This window comes from Calonectris borealis, chromosome 12, assembly GCF_964195595.1.
Source record: "Calonectris borealis chromosome 12, bCalBor7.hap1.2, whole genome shotgun sequence".
Taxonomy (NCBI): domain Eukaryota; kingdom Metazoa; phylum Chordata; class Aves; order Procellariiformes; family Procellariidae; genus Calonectris; species Calonectris borealis.
In genome coordinates this window covers 8821447-8844894 of record NC_134323.1, presented here as the reverse complement: position 1 = coordinate 8844894, position 23448 = coordinate 8821447, and the positions used below count along the sequence as shown (strand labels likewise).

General features: G+C 36.6%; 1 protein-coding gene across 1 annotated transcript in view; it reads right to left on the bottom strand.

Moving 5' to 3' along the window:
• Positions 1-655: 655 nt before the first annotated feature.
• NETO2 (neuropilin and tolloid like 2) overlaps positions 656-23448 on the bottom strand; it is a 34342-nt gene continuing 11549 nt past the window's right edge. Inside the window, exons 2-9 of the mRNA XM_075160721.1 lie at positions 22728-22784; positions 21106-21246; positions 18284-18532; positions 16397-16441; positions 16180-16307; positions 12375-12603; positions 6180-6293; positions 656-3164 (exon numbers count right to left, since the gene is read on the bottom strand). Coding sequence (XP_075016822.1) covers positions 2584-3164; positions 6180-6293; positions 12375-12603; positions 16180-16307; positions 16397-16441; positions 18284-18532; positions 21106-21246; positions 22728-22784 — 1544 coding nt within the window. The 3' untranslated portion in view covers positions 656-2583. The remainder of the gene's footprint in view (positions 3165-6179; positions 6294-12374; positions 12604-16179; positions 16308-16396; positions 16442-18283; positions 18533-21105; positions 21247-22727; positions 22785-23448) is intronic.

Here is a 23448-nt window from a genome sequence, read left to right as displayed (position 1 = left end):
TTGTGTCGGCTATTACAGAAATACTGAAAAGCTCCCTCCAGGAGAGTTTTTGCTCTGTATTGGGAATCAGGAGTATCTTGTCTTTATTTATGCTAAAGACAAAAAAAACAGATTAGAAAGCAAGGAAGGGGGAAAGTGAAGCTCATAGAGCTGGGTTTGGGGATATTGGAAAGAGTTACACACAGAAGACATGACTGGTTATGGGAGCGCACCTATATGCTCTGGGGTAGCCAAAAAGCAGCTGTGTTTTGACCATGTAATCAAAAAGTGACAACTGAGACTGAAATATTATTCAGGCCAGTTGGGAACTTTTTCAATAGAGCTGTTCCCCTTTTCTCCACAGACTTGGGCTTTGCAGGCTTGCTATTTGTTTTATTATTACAGATTTACTGTTCAAAGGCAACATAACTTAGGAAAGAATAGGAATCACATTATTTTTATCACATGAATAAATATACCTTAAAAAGAAAACTTAATCATGCAAACCTAGCACTTACAAGAGTTACATGGACAAAAATGACTTGTGTAAAACTACATATTACTTGTTCAAAGAATCTGGAACTAATAGACTGTCACAAATAACATTCTGTATCATATAGGTCATGGTGAGATATTTATTACTGAAATCAATGAGAAGTAAATGAAATCTGTCAATAAATGTTTTAATTAAATATTCAAAAATTTTCAAGTCAAAATTAACTAGATTTTTTTTAACACTTATCTTCTACATGAAGTGCATCTGAAAATAATGCCCATTTTCATTCTTTCAAATTGTAATACATTCTGGGACCAGCACAAAAACTGACACCAGGATACAGCCTTAGACCTTAGAGGTCTGATCTATGAGCTTCTGATTAAGTTCTTTCTAGACATCAGACAGAGTTAATTTTGAATTTGGGAAGTGTTGAAGATACTCAGTTCCTCCCTCCCTCCCCCACCCCCCAACTTCTTACATTCTAAGCATTTCTAAAAAAAATTTTTTTTCTTTGTCATTCTAATGAAAATCTGTGATTACAGCTGTTGTTCATCTTTTATTTTAAAGAAAAGATTTTTCAGTTGCTAGGGTCATATATTAAGATTTTCTTTTTGTACCACAGTCAGCACAACAAACATTATGGTTTTACATACGTTTGTAAATAAAAGATATGCCTAATGCAAGCTTGTAGGTCACCTTTAGTGAAAGGTTTCCTGTAAAGAAAATACCAGAATAAACCCAAACAAGCCAGGGAATAAGATATAGGCTAAGTGGAAGTCATATTAAGTATTCTTGACAAATTGCAACGTACACAGCAGCCACCGCATGTTATTCAGAGCTGCTAATAGGGACACTGAAACAAGCCTGCTGTACAGGTGCTAGATTTTGATTTAATAAATAGTCTGTACAGTATCAAACTATATAAAAAGTTTAAAAACCACAATGAGAATTATTATATTTTAAAAATTTTTCTATACTGTAAAAATTTTAAAATTAGGTCCAAACCACCACTAAAAAAGGTATGAAATGTGCAATTTTGCAAGTGGAAACAAGGGGGCCAAGAAGGGTTCCATAAGGGCTAATAAGAGTTGCTTTGTGATTTCTCTTTGTTTCCAGTGTCTTCATATACCTGGTAATCACACAGACCTTAGAGCAGTTCTCTTCAGGCAAGTAGGACATGAGCTAAAAGTATCATCACTGATTTTAGTAGGGAAGATTGGCTGCAATAAGGAGTAAAAGGCTTTTTAAGAGACAAATGTACAGTACAGTCTATTTATATAAATACTTGGAAAACGCAGGAACAAAATTGTTTTCTAACTACAGAGCTGTGAAATCAGTGAGCCATATGGATCTATAATATATGGCAGAACATTTTAAAATCCTAAACCTTCTTGAAAGAAAACTGTTGTAAGTCTGCATCTAGAAAAACATGAGCACTTGTGTTTTAACCAAAGCTGCAAAGACTATATATTTCCAAATGTACTAAAATTAATATAACTTAATATTTTTTGAAAGGAAGTAATCCTTTACACTTATTTCGCACAAAGCATAGAGTGAGGAACTGATAATTAAAGGCAATATAAACGGTAGGCAAGATGAAACAGATGGCTGTAACATAATTCTTGAGTCTTAACTGGCACTTAACACTAACTCTACTTTCAATTTGACAAATACAATAAGACACCTATGTTGACATACATGTGGTGCACTTAACTACTTTTATTTATGTAACTGAGGTATTAAATTGTCTTGAAAAGCAGATGTCTATAGAAGAGAAAATGATATGAGGAAGAGAATAGTAGTCATTGTTTTCAGTGTTCAATGATTAGTAGTTGTTTTTTTCTTCCAATATCCTTAACTTAAAATTTCCATGCAAAGTCTCTGTCTTACTCCTCCACTAGATAGGTAGCTTGGGAAGATGGGAGGAAATCCACCATTTTTCAGCAAGAATTAGTTACGAAGACTTTGTTGTTTTTTTTTTTAAAATGAAGTATAATAAGCTAAAAGTGTGTGCATCTCACACGCTGCATATAGTACACTTTTAATATATACACTGTCATTATACACAAGCATCTTGTATATACACTGATACCACCTTCACTAGGAAATTAAAAGTCGATAGATAATGAACCTTGTGCCGTATCTTCTCTTCCTCTAACATAGATTTCACACGGAATCTCCTCCATCACCCTGTCTTCTATGACTTGCTCAGGGCAGTCATGCGCTTGTTTGAAAGTATAACTACTTTTCTTGAATGTGCTATTAAATGTTTTCATTGGCTGAGGCTGCGCAAAATCATTGCGAAAGGGAAGTTCCATGGAGCTGAGGTTTGTCCTGCTTTGTTTTATATTAGAGGCCTGGGAGCCACAGTGGTGGTCATGAATGCATCTGGAAGCTGTTGAAGGGCGTCTCATTTTCTGATAGTTTTCAAGTTCTTCTGATAAATCCGCCAAATCTGCAGAAATTTCCTTGTCCCTCAGTGAAAATAGTTCATAATGTGGAGGATCAAATACTTCCTGGAAACCAGTTTTATTGAAAGCAGTTTTGCAAGCCATAACTTTTTTGCGAGGTTGCTTTACTTGTACGAGAATTGAAATGATGAGAAGAACTAAAACTATCCCTGATGTGATGCCAATGATTGTTCCATGAGTTTTGGTGATTTGTTCAAACAATCCAGCTTTTTTCTTTTCTGAAAAAAAAATTGAGGATTATAATAAGGCTTTTATTATTTTCTACACTTTTGATCATGTATTAAAACAAAGCAAGCTATATTGTGATTGCCATGTAAGTGCTGTATTAATGAAATGACTTAATGGCATTGGAGACTAGACCTGTATGTCAATAGGATTTATCATACTGGATCTGTGCATTTTTTCAGCAAGTCAAATTCCCTGTCTGCATTAGTGACTACCATATGATAATTCAGTGGCAGGTGGAACACTGTGGCCAGAGGATGCTGACTCTGCTGGGATGTGGCTTCAGTTCTGTACCTATACTGATCAGTTCATATTCCAAAATCCACAAGTTAAATAGAAGTTTATAGAGCTACAGGTGATGCTTCTCTTACTGTGGTTTGCTCCTGCTGGTAACATTCCCATTGATGTCAATAGAAGGAAACCTAGATTTAAAATTATCTAGTTCTTCTTTAAAAGTGAAATATTATCATAGTGATGATGTAAGATTGACTGTACTATTTGTTTTTACATCTTGTGGAAACTTAATGACTGTGTCTATTGTGTAAAGTCTGTTATACCTATTTCAACACAGGGAGCTTTAGCATAGATATATTCGTTTTAACAGTCCAGTAATCAAGACAGTTGGAAAAAAGAAAGGGGAGGGGGGCGAGGGGGAACCAACCAACCCAAATCATATGGCACTTTTGGCTAGTACTTCATATGAAAACACACAAGATGGCAGCATCAGAACAAGATGGTTTTCCATACATAAAATTCTTATTTGAAGATTAAAATTTTCCAGTTGGATTTCTGTTCTGTAAATGTACTTGTCCTAGGGGACTAAAAGAATTCCATACTGAGACGCTGCAACATCTCTAGTGGGGGAGAAAAGCATTTAAGACTATGTAGAAGAAAATGTAGTAGCCTAAATGTTGCATGTTATTTTCAGATATCTGGCTCCTGGTATCTGGATATGTGTGTTATGCACTCCACCCACAGTGCACAGAGAGAGTTATATACTATCATACACTATTTGAAGCAATCCATATACTAAACAGAGAGTCCCAAGGAATTGGCTAATAGGAAGTTATGTCTGAAATACAATTTTACTTCTTAGACTGTTTACTCCAAGTTACACTTATACCTTTAATGTGAAGGAGGATATCTCCCCTTGTCCTGCATAGCTTAGATCTTAGTCTTACCATGCTTTGTGGGAGGTATGAATTTCAGTGCTATAGCAGCTCTCTCATCTGCATCTAGGTTTCTTAATTCTTGGAAGATATTCTAATCAAAAAGTTGTTATGCAAAAGGTTATGTCCTCTCTTAAAAGAAATTGCACGCGACTAACTTTTCTATTAGTTTTTGTGTCACTGGGCTTAGGCATAAGGCAGGTCACAATATGCTCAGATTTAGGCAGCTATCGATGTGGATGAAATGAGAACTCTGGGTGCCTGCAGGAATTGAGCACAATTGTGAGAAGCTTTCTTTTTAAGGCTAGATATTGCTTATTTGCAGTCTCCCTTCAGTCTAACTTAGCTAGCAATATGGATGCAGTCTTCAGCTGTCTCCTAATTATCTGCTGTGCAAGTATTAAAGCAGAATTTAGATTGTATTCAACATAAAACATGGTAGGTTATTCAGCACCAGATACAGCAATTTACAGCAAATATTGGGAAAGACACTTTCTTCACATTGGTTTTTATGGAATTCATTTTTTAAATACTGCAGTACGTGAGTGAAGTGTGGATTCTAGGCGAGATTCTAGAAAGCAGTTGGTAGAGATGGGAAAGATCTAGAAATTGCACTTAAGAGGGAACATTGAATATTATCAAAGCTAAGGATTGTTTAGAGGAAGCTTACTTCTACATTGAAAATTTGGGAGTTATGGATCAGTTTTGTTAACTGGAAAGCTTCCATAATATACCTTGCATTAGAGTACTTATTAGTGGTGTGAATTTTCTTCTTTGCCCAAAATGCAATTTCAAAATAGTTTTTAAAATATTTATTTACTAAGAAATTTAAGCTGGATTTGTGTGTTGAAAAGCCATTTTATTTCAAGATTTTCTGTAGGGAAGGTTTTGACCCTTCCTGCAGGGTCAATTTCTCTTTGAAATGGAGTGCATATTTAAATCTTTCAGGAGTTCTGTGTTCAGGCCTATTTATGCCATTTTATTTGTCAAAAAAACTCCAAGCTCAAGTTTGTTGTTTCATTGTTTTCTTTTAGCAAGAAAAAAATGTTGACCTTAAGCTAGTTTTGTTCCAATTCAGAAAATTCATTTATTGTTGAAGCACAGGTGAACATAGTTGTGCTTTAGCAGAATAACAATTTCCTCAAATCATGAGAATTTTTCCTACAAAACCTGATATTGAAAGACGTCTTTACTGTAGTTGTGATGCTTTAAACAATACTCCCCTACCCCATGTTCTAGCAGGAGTGATTTACATGTGTCTGTTTTCCATAAGCAATGACTTCTTGCTTCCTAACAATTCCTCCTTCCTCCCACTCTTTCTCACACCCTATGCAGCAGCTGCATTTACTCTGAGATAGTCTGTGATTAACAACTTAAAACAAATGTTTTAAAATTGTATTTGTCTTTGAAGATTGTTGCTTCTACTTCAGCCCTGAGAAAGGCTTTTTGTGCTTGAAGGCTTGTCTGTCTTTTTCCAGCTCTGTATTTTTTCTCTAATAAAAGGTATTGCCTGCCCCTATGATCCTTGCTTCATTTAAAGTTTAGAAATGGATAGGATGCAACCTGGCAAATACTAAATTCTATTTCCTATTAAGCTGACATCCTTTTAAAATAGAAAGTATATGCTGAAGAGGAAGAAATTTAATTATAAAGCAGTAAGATCAATATTCAGGATGCTTACGTGTCTCCTGAGTTTAAATAAAAAATTTGGAACACCTTCCTGAGATTAGTAGAATAGCTGTCTTCAGCATATTTCCAGGGAAAAGATATTTCATAACTTCCTTGAAAGGCAAACTGACCAGCCTAGCTCGTAAAGGCTATACTTTGCACTATATTCACCTCTGCAGTGATTTTCATCCCAAGGGTACGCACAGTTTTGAATGCCATTGCAGACTAAAGAATTATTGATGCACATGTTGCTATGGCAGAAGTAAGTGTTGCCTGAGCAGGGAGCTGCAGGAGAGGAGAGAAAGAAAACATTAGGAATTTTCAGTAATTGATGCATTGCAAATTCCTGGTTTTTTTTTAACATGCGTACTCATTCTTTATCTCTGTTTCAAACACAATCACTTTTCCTGCACATTGCTAATTATTGGATGATTTACTCTCTCTTCATCTGGTTACTTTCCAGTGTGTTATTAATGCTATTAAAAAAAAAAATTCTTGCTCAAAATGGGTAGCAGATAGACAGTCACACAACACAGATAATGCAAGAAGGCTTTAATACTTGTCTTTAAAACCTTAATACTTAAAAATCGTATGCTCACCATCAATTATATATTTATTCAATCTGCTGTGCATCTGCTATGTAGATGGTATAGCTGGTTGTGAAGCAGGTCCTGAACATCTGCATTTTAGAGCCCATTAATATCTTAAGGCAAATCAGATTTCAGCTTGTGGAGGACTGTTTCAGTAACTGCAAGATATTTCAGTAACTGGAGGCATTTAAGTCATTCCTGCTTTTGAATCAAAGCTCTTAGATCCTCCTATTAGAGCTAATGCAGGGATTAAGAGAGAGTACAGTTTAGCTTTTTATCTATCTGTCTATATATAGTTAGAAATTTGAAGAAATAAATTAACTAGAAAGTTACCCTAAAGATTTTATGTTTCTGTGAATGTTTGTTATAGCTCCTTGACATTAGAAAAATGTATTAAAAAAATAGTAATAATTCTTTCCAGGATGTTGTATAATATACATAGGGAATTCTTTATGATTTCAGGGCACTGGCAAGATTTTCCCTTTCTTTCTCTCAGTAATGTGGTATTTTTATGATAGAAATGTCTATTATTAGTGGAGTCAGTTATATATTAAACAGCAAAGATGTGTGATAGACATTCTACTATTTGGTTTCATAGAAAGAATTTATTCTTGAGCAGTCTGGATTCTCTGAAACATAATGTGAAACCCAAAGGGTACAGCAGAGGAAGGTGACTAGTCCTGAATACAGCGTGTTTCTCACTTAGTTCTTCTGTTAGGCTTCAGAGTCTCAGTGACAAAAAGAGGAGTTATGCCTAAGAGAAAAGAAAATTCAAACCTCTCATTCTGAATTTGCATTCCCTAAATCTAATATGCATTGTCTTCCCATTTCTTACTCCACTGAATTTTGGTAACCTATGCTTGTTGGTTTTAAGCTTTTGTATTAGCTTCCTGTTATTGCTTAACCCCTGGCAACCTGGCAAGAAGTTCCATATAGGAAGCTTGTGCTTTAATTGTGCAAGTGCTGTAGTACTTAATGTAATACAGAATGTATTTAGAGTGTATTTTGGAGGAGTTTATCTATGTAATTTCAGTGTTTAAAAATGTCATAGTAACTATCACATGTATCTTCCTTGCTCAACTGAGTTGAGAATTTAATTGTTTGGAAAGTAAATTTAGTCTGAAGAACACTGCTTTAAAATATGATCAATGCTTAGGAAGGTATAGATCACACTCATTGTATCAGTTATGAATGAGATGTCATGCTAGGTGCAAGCAGGGTCAGGTGCCCTGGGAGGAATACAGACACAGTGAGTATGCAGGGATGGGGCTGGGAAAACCAAAGCCTATCTGGAGTTGAATATGGTGAGGGACACAAAAGGCAACAAGAAGGGCTTCTTCAAGTGTATCAGCAACAAAAAGGCAGCCAAGGAAAATATGGGCCTACTACTGAGTGGGACACAGGCGAGCTTCCCTTGATGCCTGGGAAGGTGATAGAGCAAATAATCCTGGAAGCCATTTCCAAACGTATCAGGGATAAGAAGGTCATTGGGAGTAGTCATCATGGATTTATGACAAGGAAATCATGCTTGACCAACCTGATTGCCTTCTTCCATGAAATTTTTACTAGCTTAGATGAAGAGAGAGCGGTGGATGTTGTATATCCTGACTTCCATAAGGCTTTCAAAATTGCATTCCATAATATTCTTGTACAGAAATTGATGAAGTACAGATTACATAGGAGGACAGTGGAGAGGACTGAAAACTGACTGAACTGCCAGGCTTAAACGGTTGTGATTAGAGGCACCAAGTCCAGCTGGAGGCCATCACTATTGGTCTACCCCAGGGATCAACAGAGGCCAACACTGTTTAACCTTTTCATTAATGACCTGGATGTTAGGACAGACTGCACCCTCAGCAAGTTTGTAGATGATACAGAACTGGGAGGAGTGCCCAATAGACCAGACAGTTGTGCTGCCATTTGAGACAGGCTGGAGAAATGGGTCGACAGGAACCTCATAAAGTTCAACAAAGGGAAACAAAGTCCTGCAGCTGGGGAGGAATAACTCCACACGTGTACAGGCTGAGGGCCAGCCAGCTGGAAAGCAGCTCTGTAGACAAACACTTGGAAGTCCTCATGGAGAAAAAGTGGAACATGAGGCAGCAATGCACCCTTGTAGCAAAAAAGCCAACAGCATCCTGACCTGCATTACCACTAGGTCAAGGGAGGTGATTCTTCCCCTCTGCTTAGCACTGGTGAGACCACATCTGGAGTGCTATGCTCAGTGTTGGGGTCACCAGTACAAGAGAGATATGGGGGGATCCAGGGTAATGGCATGAAGATAAAGACTTGCAGCGTCTGACATGACTGGTATGGGTTGCCCTGAGTGGTTGTGGAGTCTCCATCCTTGGAGATGTTCAGCAACTCACTGCATATGGTCTTGGGAAACCTGCTCTCCTTGATCCTCTCTGACTAGAGAGACTTCCTAGTTAGGTTTCTAAATCAAAGCCTTTTTTTAAGAATGCTTTATGCCCACTTTATTTCAAGGGCCAAACCATTTTTCAGTGGGACATGATTAAGTGGGATTTTTTTTAAGTTCAACCATGCAATTACCTGGTAAATGGAAGAATTTTCCTACATTCAGGCTTAACTATGCCTTTAACTGTTTCGCCAACTGCTACTGTTTAGGAAAGAAAATATAAAGGAACCTGGTGGTTGTGCTGTCAGTGTGCCAAACTATCACCTACAATGTATCAAGAGTAAGGCAATTCACATCATTAATGGTTTTAAGGCACAATGTAAACATTATTCTGTAAGCATCATATGAAATCATGACACATGATGATGTAAGCATCATCCAAAATTATGCTGCAATTAAATTCCAAAGGGATTCACACCTTCTCCCTGAAGGACTAAATGATGACAGGCTAAAACTTATGCAAGAGTATCAATCAAGATATAAAAACAGGTATCCCAGACAACCTAAAGCAATTCATAGAAACAGGAAGATGTACTCAACATTTTTAACCATTATACATATATAATGGGAGAAAGGCTAATAGTTAAAATGGAAATGTTCACTATGTAGACTACAAAATAAAAGGCTTTTGGCCTTATTAGCACACATGGGGAGAAAAGACTTAGATAGTTTTTCCTTCTGAATTTTGAAAGACAGTTTGCACAAGCTTTACTTTATAAAGGATAAATAGGATCATCGTTTAAAGAGAATAGCTTAAAAAGGCTATGTATGTAATAGGCTACAATATCTACTAAATATTTCTGACTGTGAGATAAAGGAGGATCTACGAAATTTGTGTTCAGAGAGGTTGTCATGGATCCATGTGTATCTGCTAGTGTTTCAATATGGATCTGTATGGAGTTGTAGTTCTTTTGAAGACACAGAGGAAGAATTATGATGTAAGACACATTCCCTTTCTTATTTCCCTGAACAGGGGAATTTTTTTCATGTTTCTGTATTTTTGGATGATGCATTCTGCTGCTGCTTCTCCATCCGCCAGCACAGTCTCTATTTTACATTCCTGTGTAGTCTCTTTAACATTTTTGGGGGATGGCTTTTGTTCACAAGTTTATAAAGATGGGACAAATGGACTTCATTTTCCTTTTGTTTGTTATTTGGGGAGTAAAAAGTCTAAAAGTCACAATGATTGATTGGTTCTGGTCCAGGACTTCAAGGACATAGCTGGACTCTTCTTATAACAGCTGCCTAAGACTGGTGCAATGTTCAGTGTTCTTTATATCTAGCATTATTCATGTATTGAATGAAGCCAGAAATCAAATATATTGATTTTTAACATTGCTATTAGCTGAATTACTTAGTCAAATCTGCAAGCAGCACTAAGTGTGTGTTAGGTGACTGTCATGCACCATTAGTTCATTTATGTAAATCTTTTCAGAAATATTGATTGTTTTCATAGTTGGCTTCATATAATTACAAATCGTTAGTAAGGTAGAAGAGAAAAATAGCTTAATTATCTGAAAATAAGATAAGCACAGATTCTCTTTTTTCAGTTAGAAAAATTACTTATCACTAGATTATTTAAAAATACATGAAACATTTTTCAGACACATAATTTTGAATTACCTTATCCAAGAAAGACAGTATCTCAGGTTAGAAGATAAATAAGAATAACCACGTACCTTTGCAGACTTTCTTCTGCCAATGACTTTTGAGTGGCTTTAAAATCATAAGTTTGGAAAGTTATCTAGCTTTAGGAGTAGTTACTGTTTCAACCTCTCGCACTCAAAACAAAACCAAAAACACACCACCAAAAACACCCCCCAAATCCAAACTCAACAACAAAAAAAACCCCACTCCAATATTTACAATATAAATGGATAATTTCTCTGGCAAAGTTCACAGCATTTTCCAGATTGAAAGCTGGAATACCTTGCACTATCACTAATATTAATAATTGTATTGAAATAAAAGCAAGCTACTGGAAAAGCAGTTATAAATTTTGCAAGTAAGTTGTGCTTAAAACTGATATTTACTGGAATTCACAATACCTAAAGTTTATTAAATGCCTATTGTAGGTTAAACAATAGACTAGTTTGAAATATGCCATTGTTTCTTACTACCATGTACACGAAGTAAGCAGTAAGCTCTTTCTCTTATAAGTCTCTATGACTTCAGAAAGATTGTTTTACAGAAAGTAACTTTTCTTTCCTGTGTTAAACTTTACTGTTTTATGGAAAAGAGTATAAAAACTACTTGTTACTGTAACCTGAACTTTTTTGCAAGGTGGTGACCAGGATCCCTTTCAAGACTGGCCACAAACATGTTAGTTCTGTCAAAAGTTATTTCTTTGACAGCAAATCTGTACTATTTATTCTTCAAGCAGAACGTTTTGAAAACCTCTAGCACAAGCATAAGTCTGGTTTCCTGAAGTGGCAGATATGTTCTATTCAGCTCTCCCTATGTATCTCAGATCTGCTCTGCAGTTCTAAACTGAGTCTACTTTTGTGCTGAAGATGCCACTAATTTTCAGATTCTGCAATGTGGACAATGTTGTCCTTTGCAAATAGGTGAGGCAACAAAACTCCATTAAGTTCAGAGAGAAAGCACTTAGAAGAAAATCTCACAAAAAGCAAGCCTTCATGAAACATCTTAATTTACAATGAGAATAAAGACTATCTCTAACCCAGGCTATGGAATCCAAACAGAAATCCAGACTGCATTTACAGCTCTGCTTTTAATAGAGCCTTCTTAAATAAATTTGAATTTAACTGCTTATCCACGGTCATGCAACACAACAGGGGTTTGCTAAGGGAGCATGTGTGGGATCGTTTAGAGCCACATGAGGCTGAGAAGGAGGTAGCAGCTTAGGTGTAGTTGGAGTGGGTATAGTTCCAGATCCAAAATTGAAGGTAGGGCTGTGGATAGGAAGAAGATCCGGACTCTGCAGGGTCACATGTGTTTTCTAGCCTTCTGAACATCCAGTGTGGGCTTGAGAAGAGTCTGTTGTGGTATCTGGCAGGGAACTAGAAGATGGGGGCTAGTGGGAGAGCATGCTTCAGTCCCATTCCTGTCTTTTTAAGTAAGTCTGTGCTCATTTGTAGAACTCTTTGTGAGAAGGGCTGTATTATTACTGAATTCAAATGAAAAATAAACCTTTTAAGGATGGAGGAAAGCCTTTCTTCAGGAACCATGCTTATAACTGTAATAAAGCAAGTATTTAATTTACCTACTAGTATGTGAAGGAAACAGAAACAACCTTTTTTGTGTGTTCCTGCTGTGTAATATATAGCTGATGCTTTTCCTAAAATACCTGAAGTACCCTGATACCAGGAGAATAGGCACTTAAGATCTACTTACGATCCACAAATGAAGTGAACAGCATTCTGAATCTGCTTAGTCTACTGCCTTCATCTGCCCACATTCGTACTACACCTGTACCAGTCTGCAGCATGACATCGTTTGCTACGGTGCTGCAAAACTTTGCCTTCAGGTTTTCAATAGAACTACTTCCATCATACACAGCAACAAAGTTTCTTTTGCATTCATTTGAATGCTCCATTTGATAGTCGAGAAATCGCAAATAAATCTGTTAGAAAAGAGAAATTAATGTCTCTAGGAAAAGAAATACAGAGAAGACAGTTTTCTTTTTAGCAAATCTTGAATAAGATGTTTTGTCCCCTTACACATATGCATAACTACCATTTCACACCACTTTTAAACTTACATTTTCTCATTAAATGTCAATGTGGAGTATTACTTGAAGTTTGTCTGAAGTATCTGTTTCACTTCTCTCCCCTCCCCAAAACAATCTTTACTTAATAATTTACTCTGATATATTTCCACTCCCCTTGTAAAAAAAGTAAAAAGCAACACACTTGCTGAGGAAAGCCCTAAGCAGCTCTGCTAAATGTGCGGTCTATTACTCTAGAAGACATACAAGAAACACATAAAAGTGCTGAAAGAATTTTAATGGTATTTTGACTGTTTTCTTTTCTTATTAATTCATAAAAACAATGTTAAAATATAAGGGAAGGAGTCTAGTCAGAAAAGCTCTGAAGTAAAATAAGGAAATTAAAATTTCTTGCTTCAGAATGAAAGCTAATTACTGAACCAGAGCAGTGTTATGGAAGACGTAAACCATGCAGTCAGGAATAATTTGAATAAAAATGGAAGCAGGAGAAAAGCTGGCTATCTAGGAAGACTTAGTAAATTTAAGCCAATCTTAATTCCTCCAAAAGCAGAAATCTAATCCAAGACAAGGCAGCGTATGTGGTAGAACATACGCAGCAAGGAAATTAAAAGACCAAGGTGGCACTTGAAGAGTAAGCAAATAATTTATTTTGCTGGAGCAGGAAACTTGTGCAAGATTGTAATTCAGTTAGAATTACATGAAAAGATCATAGGGCTTTTTAATCTCTTGAATGGTTCTATTGGAATTCTCAAAATTCTAGTGAAAGTTGATGAGATATGTAACTAAGTCACCTAAGCATGCTGCAAAGTCCATCTTTAAACTTTAAAAATTCCTCAGAGAGCCATTATTTTGACAGAGAAGAAATCTATCCATGTGGAGGCCTCCGGCTCCATGGAAGAAGAGGTCCTCCTCCTCTATCCATGAGGTCTTCAGCATGTTCCTCAGATACGCTTGGGTCTAGACTGTATGTGTTTTGAGTACAGTTTACAATTACCTCTCCAGCTGATACTATGGATGGCAAAGACCTTTTACACAGTGCGGTTTTTCATGCATCTGCCTAAGGACAAGAATCTCAAGCTCTTGCTTAGTTTGTGAAGCAGGGAAGACAGGGTAGACGAATACCACTTACTACTGCTATATTACCTATTTTTCTGCCCTTTTGCCATATCTCGCTTTTAACCTCAGCTAGTGCCAAAGCCTTTTAAAACTGAATTTTGAAGAATTCACTGAAACAAAACCAACCATCTTTATGTGGGGAAAAAAAAGATACCCCCCACATGCACTTAACAGGCTCTATTGAAACATGGTAAAAGAGCACAGTAAAAGACAGGTGACACTTGTACTCCCTGGCTCTTCCTTTCCAGTGTTTTCCAGGGGCAGGTTGCCAGCACTGTCTCCCCTTGCATGTTCTGTGAAAAGGTGCAGCCTGTGCCATATTATCTCATGCTGCATCTCACTGTTTTGTGATTTTCAGGATTTTTTTTCTTTTTTTTTTCTTTTTTTTTTTTTTGCTGCTCTCTGTGTTAGATTTACTGCCAGAAATTCTCAGCTACATTGAGAACCTGTCTTCCATTGATGTCTTATCTCACAAACATGGGTGTGAGCTGTAATGCTAGTATTTGGACTGAGAGATGGTATTTTTATTTAATGATTGACTTTATATATCTGCTGTAAAATTACAAGGGAAGCTAAAAATAAATTAGCACACTTTTAGTAGAGCTATTCCGTGTATGAAAACAAAGGAATAATTCCATTGAAAGAGCTCAGCTCTGCAAAAGCTCCTTCTGGTTAGTGTGTTAGGCAAGTAAATGTAAAAGGTCCTCACTCTTAGATTATATTGATTATTCTAGTAATTTTCTGAAATCTGGAGGTAATTTATTAAATATCTGTTATGCAGATTTTAAAAATCCTTTCATTGCTGCAATTGTGTCAGTTTTTAAAATCTATTTTTATTACAAAATCAAATTGAGGAAATTAAAAATGTCTATGCTTATATTTCTCAAGAGACTCACCATATCAGATCTAATGGATTTTATCATCATAATTCTGCCAGACTTGAAGCTTGAGTAACCACTGTAAGAATACTGAGAATTATTTTTCTGTAATGTTTTAACTCAATAATTTAGGATGATGATCTAATCTCAGGACTGACCCAACTATAACTCTGCCTTCTGGCAACATTCAATAATTTATTAAAATACTTAAGCATAAGACCTGGTGCACTGAAGTGGCAATGTAGAGAGAAAATGGTTTTATTATTGTGTCTGGAAGAACTGCTACTATTACTTAGACTAGTATAGGGCTCTTGGGAGTTGAGTCACTTCCTCAAAGGCTCAAATATGTTAATGGAGTTTTAGTTTCTTTCTTGTCTTGTCCTCTTATTACCATCTTTTAGGTTGCTGTTTTAGAACTAATTTGGAAGTTGGTGAATAGGGCTGGTTAGTTAACTATTAGGAGTCTGTAGGAAGGCATAGGAGTAGATTTGTCATCTTAGCAGCTACTGCTTAAAAATATTTTTTAATTTTTCTGTAAGCAGTGGTATGTGCTTTAATACACAGACGGAAGCAAAATTACAGATGTGTATGCTATATGGAGGGAAAAAATGTATTCTTCAGTGCAACTCAAGTAATTAACAAGTATATGATTCTGAAACATATAGCTGTTGTGTTTTTTTTAAACAGGCTATAGCTATCGTATTTTGGAATTATGAATAGGATTTTATCCTTCTCTCTGCCCAACAATAAAGCTCAAATTGTTTTTAATGAGCATAAGATAGTGATGTTGTTGTAAGCAGCCTCTAGTACTGCAGGCACAATCATAAATATCAGGTACCTAGGTAACTAATGCTGATTTTTGGCTCGAGCAGCTAATATGCCTCTTTAGAGGTTGGGCAGAAAAGCTCTAGCAAATTTTATTGTGGCACTTTAAGAGGGTGTGATCCTATAGCTAAATTGGAAGAGAAAAAGATAAAATTCCTCAGCTGTTTCTAAGTAAAGCCTTTCATTTTAGCTCAGATTGATGAAAGTGGGTTTTAAGGTGCTGGATTGTGAATTAGAACTGTGTTCTGTTGACTTTGAACAGAACCAAATTCTCCAATAGAACCACTGGAGGTAAAATTTTAAACCATGGCAGCAAGATTTATTGGAATTTATCACAGCTGTTAGCCAGCATTTTTGCCTGCAGTCTTCCAATCAAACCAGAGTCCAAGTCAACTGCCCTTGAAAATTGTTGCTTAAACAGTTTTCACAGTTATTTTGTATTTTAAGTTTCAAATAATAGGAAGACAACTTTGTGGACTTGCTGTGTAAGTTTAATTTCAGAAACAATCCTCTACCTAGATTTCCTAAGCCACTGATACATAATTCATTTCAGTGAAAGTGAAACATTATGTAAAATCACAGCTAGTTACTATTACCTGTTATTAATGACTTGGAAACCCATTATACGCTGAATGATATGAATGAAACCCACCTTAGCATTTGGAGTAGCTTTAATTGTCCATATGCAGTCAACTGCTTGTCCTGGTTTTGTTTTTCCTTCTTGTTCTACTTGACTGGAACGTACTATTCCATCGGCTCCCGAGAGCTCAAATTGGCAGTCTAGAGAGAACATATACCTTGCTGTCAAATGCAATATGATATTAATTTAAAATTTCATGTATAAAGAAATTGTTACTGTAATACTAGACCTGGGATGGGATTTAAAATACCTCCTAGGTAAGTGAAGTCAGGATCTGTAATAGAAAGAAGTCATGAATCACAGGGGCTATCAATGCTTGAGAATCACTTCAAAGTTTAGTATAATCTGGAGATTATGTCCATTTTTTATTATGTCACAATAAAAATTGCCAGAACGTTTACTGAATTGATTGGAAGGTACAGAGACAATTTTTTTTTAGATGATAACATTATTCCACAAAGATTGACCTTATCTGAATAAGGTAATTCTATACTGACAGCTCAGATTTCCAGCATAACACCAAAAATTACTATTGCCTATTTTGTTCCTACATTACATTCTGAATTTAATGATGCCAGTTTTCACTGAAATCACTGGAGCTCCACAACAGTACAGGGGATGTTTTCTGTGTGCATCATTTTTATCAGATTGCTGTCTGTCTAGTTCTGAACAATTTGAAGTTTAGTATAATATATCAACACCTTGAAATTGCTAATTGCTATTAATAAAGAATATAAAGAAGGACAGTTTGATACCAAAGATACTTTTCTCTTGGGTACCCATGCCTCTTCTATTAGGCCAGGTAGCACAGTTCTACACATCGTTTATGAAGGCAGAATTTCACCTTAAATACACATTTAAACTTACGTTCATGTCCCCTTCCACTTTCACAATCCCCAAATATTTTACCACACTCTATGTAAATATAGAGGAAAGAAAAGGAAAGAAAAATATCAGTCCTTCAGTTGCTGAAATCTATTGTGAAAATAATATACAGTTTAAATGTGTATTTGAAGTTCCAGCCTGGAACTAGGCTAAGCTAGTTTTGAAAGTAATGTTAACGAAATGGCTTTGGAAATGAACTTAGCAAAATGCAAAAGTACTGTCCCTATGAAAACATTTTAGCACGTTATTCCCAGTGGACTGGTCACCATGTTAGTCTGAAGAATTTCCAAGTCTAAATCCCTGGCAAGGTATACAGTTCTATAAGCAGTAATATATAATCATGTTTAGTGTTTTCATGTGCTGTAGGGGTAAAGACCAGTTGGGAAAAGATGACATGAAACAGTTATGCCTGTATATACATTTATAGTAGTAGTAGAGCTGACATTTGTATACTGTCTTTTGTCCCAAAGGACAATAAAATGCTGATAACTACACATATAGTATCTATGAAGTACAGCAGTCAAGCATTGTACAAGGACATAAGGTCAAATTTTCTTGTAAAAAGAATGCCCTGCCAGTTTTAAGTGGCCCCACAGAGCAGATGTACTTTTTGTTTGTCTAAAGGCACTGTCAGCATATTATCCTCTCCTTCATACGCTGTAAACTACACCATACTTTGAGCAAAGAACAATTCTATTGTCTGAGCCTGTGGTTCGAGGGAATCTAACTGAGAGCTGATGCTTGGACTGTATAGATAGCTCCTCTGGCTTTTCAGAATGGAGATTTAAAATGTTTTGCACCTGCCTGGAAGTGCTATTGTAGATTTCCTTCATTTTTTTTTGTCATAGTGTCTTATATTCCTAGAAGACGGGCTGTTGAAAATGCCAGCTATTTGTCTACATAAATGCTCTTTCCGTTACTACCACTGGTGAAACTGGTACAGGTTAGAGTAACAAAGAGGGAAGTTGCTAAAGCCTTCAGCATGAACAAGATCAACTGACTTCTTCACTAGCAAATTATAGACCTATAATTCCCTTCAGTCAATTTTCCAAAGTGGTTTTAGTCAAGTATGCTGTAGGATTAGCAGGACTGAGACTGTACCTATCACATTGTCACTTTGCCTTCATAAGCACTTATGAAATACAGCTCTAGACTGCCAGCATAAACACATCCACAGAGTTCCATGGGAGCAAGTAGTCATTAACTCTTTCAGAATTTTAGGCACCTTTACCTGGTATAAATGAGTACTTTGCTTGAAATCCCTTTCCTTCCAGCTCCTCATCAGAAGTAAACTTGATCCACATAAATCTCCCTGTTGATCTAATTAGTGCAGGACTTTTCAGACCACAGTAACGATTAATGAGAGGGGAGAAACCAAAAGGTCCATCTCGAACCTCCAGATGATCAAACCGACATTCAAATGAGGGTTCTATGTAATAAGGTTCATCAAAGGTCAACTCAATTCTTTGTCGTGGAGCAGCTAGACATAAAAAATCGAGCAAAAGATTAAATGAAGATCTATATAAAAAACACATGAACACATGAAATAATGAAGTGACAGGCCTCCAAAACAGCAAGATAAAAAAGAGACTGGAAACTTCTCAAAATACATCTGGCAGTCTGCTACAAAAACTCAGATACACTGTAATAAAAATTTTTAAAATGATTGTGCAGAAGATACTTTTTCATGGAATTTTATGGAATTTATTTGCTTGCTGATCTTTACTGTTGAACATTCAGAAATGACATACATGTAACGCAGCACATACAACAGATATTAATATATATGCAAAGGTATTCAAACAAGTTTTAATATGAAGATATAAATTAAAACCAGTGTTCTATGAAAGCAAAGTACATAAAAAAGGACAAAACATTGAGGGATACTGAAAAGAATGGAAAAGAAAAAGATACAAAGAACTGCAACGCTACAGGCTTGGGCAAGAGTGGCTGGAAAGCTGCCCAGAGGAAAAGGACCTGCGGGTGCTGGTTTACAGCCGGCTGAACATGAGCCAGCAGAGTGCCCAGGTGGCCAAGAAGGCCAATGGCATCCTGGCCTGTATCAGAAATAGTGTGGTCAACAGGAGCAGGGAGGTGATCGTGCCCCTGTACTCGGCACTGGTGAGGCCGCACCTCGAACACTGTGTTCAGTTTTGGGCCCTTCACTACAAGAAGGACATGGAGGTGCTGGAGCGTGTCCAGAGAAGGGCAACGAAGCTGGTGAAGGGCCTGGAGCACAAGTCTGATGAGGAGCGGCTGAGGGAACTGGGGTTGTTTAGTCTGGAGAAGAGGAGGCTGAGGGGAGACCTCATCGCGCTCTACAACTACCTGAAGGGAGGTGGTAGCGAGGTGGGTGTTGGTCTCTTCTGCCAAGTAACTAGCGATAGGACGAGAGGAAATGGCCTCAAGTTGCGCCAAGGGAGGTTTAGACTGGACATAGGAGAAATTTCTTTACTGAAAGAGTGGTCAGGCCTTGGAACAGGCTGCCCAGGGAAGTGGTTGAGTCACCATCCCTGGAAGTATTTAAAAGATGTGTAGATGAGGCGCTTAGGGACATGGTGTAGTGCGTATGGTGGTGTTGGGTTGATGGTTGGACTCGATGATCTTAGAGGTCTTTTCCAACCTTAATGATTCTATGATTCTATGATTCTAACTACTCACTGGTATATTTCCTAAACATTAAGCCCAAATTTGCAGATCCTTTGGCAGGAGACATCTTTTATTAGAATATTCAGAGAAGTGTAAATGTTTCTCATATATTATTAATAGGCAGGTGACTGCAGATGTTGGTAAATCTGACCAGTGACAGCCTAACATCAGGATTTGGATCAGACCGCTGATGAGATGCAGCTATGGCTACTTTGTGACTGGACTTTCACATCTGTAGTTTGGAACCATACAATATTCATATATTGTATGAATAGCTTTAGTGTTTCTTGTTCTTGTTATCTATTGAGCTACGTGAACTTTCAGAACTAATTGGAATGACAGCATTAAAGAATCACATGCTGTCTGCTGCTTCTGCATGCAAAAAGGATTTACTTCTATGTTTCTAACACTCTGTTTAGACCTTATGCCGTACTTATACATGAGTTAAAAACATTCATAGCTGTTTGCACATATTGGCAGTGGTCTGCAGGAAGGACCATATCTTAGCTAGAAATTATGGAGGGCCTTTGTCTCACTCAGGTGCCCATAATGTTTCTGTGTAAGAATGGCGAGGACTGAGGTGTGGAAACCAATTCCGTGCCCCGTGGAAACTGCCGTGTGCAAGGGAGATCCAGCAATGGATCTGGTATGTCCGAACTCTGAAGCTGGACAGGATATCTGCTCTCCAGTGCCTTCACTGGCAGGGAAGATGCAAAACTGCAGATGTGCATGCATACAAGCAAAAATGAGGATCTCTATGACCCAGTACTATACTGTACAAATAAAAACTCACTGAAACATATTACTTGAAATATTTCAATTAATTGATATGAATCTGATGATTAAGCTGACTAACGTTTTTAGCTGACTTCAGTGGGTTTTGGGTGCATTCTAATAAGAGGAAAAAATAATTAGACCTCAGCAGTGCTAACAAATCTCCATATTTTTAGTACAGCGCTATGGCAGTCAGATGTGTCTTTTTTTTATTAATAAAGGAGAGCATAAAGATTATCTGCTTGTGAAATAGACAGCATATAGTCTTCAACCATCTTTTGCAGTTTATTATCAGCAATATTGGAAGTGATAGTAAGATAACAAGCTACAATTTTTATCTTAATAGTTCTGTGCTTTCATAGATTACAGTAGATCTTTTTCTGGCTGTGAGGGTATGTCTTATTCCATATAGCTAATTCCTGAATGTTTGCATTTTCTATTAATTTGTCATTATTACTTCAGAGAGTAAATTTAGCTTGTTGCTCAACCAAATGACTGCAGAATTGATTATATTGCCAGTATGGCTATACAATACTTGACAGTATAGTAAAATGACACAGTTTTAACAGTCCAAGATTATCCATTTAACAGTAAGATTACAACACAAGAAAACAGAAATACAGCATGTACCTTCTAAGATATAGATGCACTCTTGATTTGGTGGGTACATGTTAGGGTAGTTTGGTGAAGCAAAATGTCCTCCATTACTTGTCCGTACCCAATTGTCACACTGGGTAGGAGGAATGCGATTCACTCCAATATTTTGCCCACCTTAAGCGAAAAAAAAGTGATCAAATAAATTTCTCCTGCAAGCATGCAAATTTGATTTTGCAAAAGTAAAACACTGACAAAACGCATATATCCTATAAAAGAAGAAAGTAATTTATTTTGGTTGAAAACCCTCTTATATGCCACTTATTAATATCTAGCTAGGAAAATCTTATATTTAATTTAGTGATGTGGTATATCCTAAAGAGATCACAGTTTTTGAATATCGAATATGTCCAGTAATCTTGGGATGGGAAGAGAGGGAGTAATTTTTTTTACCCAAGTCAGTTTAGATTTTTTGATGCTCTTCTTTCTAAGTCAAATAGTCACAGTGGCTACCAATACAGCAGCATTATTTTATGGCTTATGTCTTCTCCATTCCTATGCAAATATAATCCAAAATATTTGTTAGCTTTTACTATTTTTGGCCCTGATTCCAGAGCATACTGAAGTACATGGCCCTTAGACTGAATATCTATTTACAATAATTTGTTGGAATACAGAATACTTACAAGAGAATGAATTATAACATGTAAATACACTAAATACAGCAATGGTACTTAATCAAATTACTAGCAATAGGTAGATTGCACTGGTAGCTAAAGGTCTCATTTAAGATCAAAGGTGGTCTTCGGGATGCACAGGGAAATATAACCCTTGACTGAGATTATGCAGATTACTAAACTAGTGCACCACCCTAGACCATTCACAGGAGCTTTGTTAGTTCAGATTTCCTTATCCAAGGAGAAAGGAGTTGGGAATAGTATGATCTCTCTTACATTATTCTTAAGTACCTTTGACCCTTCTCTCCTTGGTATCAGCAGAACTGGAGAGAATAAGACACAGGATATGTGGTTTCTGCTAGATTTTTCCTAAATCTCACAGGGAGCTCTCATAATGTTATTTATATTTATGCAGTTTTTCTTTGCAGACCTTTGAGAGGGAATCCATGTTGATACAGGTCTTAGCTATCTCCAGTAAATTACATCACCTTCCACTGGTATCTTGGCAGCTTTTTGATTTACGGGGGTGAAAACTTAGCCTCTCCTGCAGAAATTGTTCAAGGAAATTCTGTAGGTGTCAGTTCAAGGAATTCTTCTCTCCTATTTGTGGGTTAATCCCACATATGAGAAAATAAGGTTTGTGAAACTGATGCCTTCTGCACTCAGCAGGCTTCAAAAATATTTGAGGGTGGACTATTTGTTGTCAGAAACAGAAAACATTGATTTCCATGGTGTTTTTTTCCACCTTTAAGGTCTGAAACCATAGAATTTTAACTATGTGTCCTTTGTGACTGGATGGCTTTGTTCAGTTGGGAAAAAATGCAATAAATAGGGGGAAAATGGAAAATACTGGAATTCATATTGGTAATTCAAGAGCTATTAATACTGGAACACAAATATTTTCTTTCACTTGTATTGCTTAATTAAAAATTATAAAACGGTTACATTTTTTGAAAGAAAATCATCAAACCAAAATTGTACCTTGTGTCTTCTGTGCAATGGCAATCCCTTCCACTACAAGGATTGTTACTAGCAACACTGGTGAGAGAAATTGGACAGGAAAAACATCAGTACTTCATCAAAATTATAGACCATTTTCTGCAGTCTTGATTCATGCAAATCCTAGAATCACTAACCAAAACAACTCAGAACATACAAAAATACGTAATTCATTTATGTGCTTTCTTAAAATTTCAACTTTAGAAAACCAATGCAGTCTAAGTGCACTGTCAGTTTTTCTTCCAGGTTCCTTAAGAAAGCGTGTATGAGAATTGCAATTTGTTGTTTGAGGGGAGTTTAAGAATATTTTCTAGAGTATCTACTAATTTGCAAGTATTTTATAAAATTAAATGGTATCTATCTTCTATATAACTTTTATATCCTGAAATGAGATGTTTCACTGCTGTATTGAACCATATTTATTCTAAAACTCCATATACATAACATGTACAAAAGAGTTCTCCAGCTTCCAAGAAATTCATCAGGACCACAGAAGACACTGCATGGTCTTATCCCTGCATGGATTTCAGGAGCACTACAAAACTGTGCTTGCAAGACTGGTTGTTGTGATGCTGCCACAATACTAGTGATGTCTGCAAATGATGTGGCAGTAGAAAATGAGCAGATACAAGTTCTAACAAGGGAGAGACTTTGAGCAGTGACAACAGCTAGGATGTGGATACTGTTAGGATGTACACTGTTG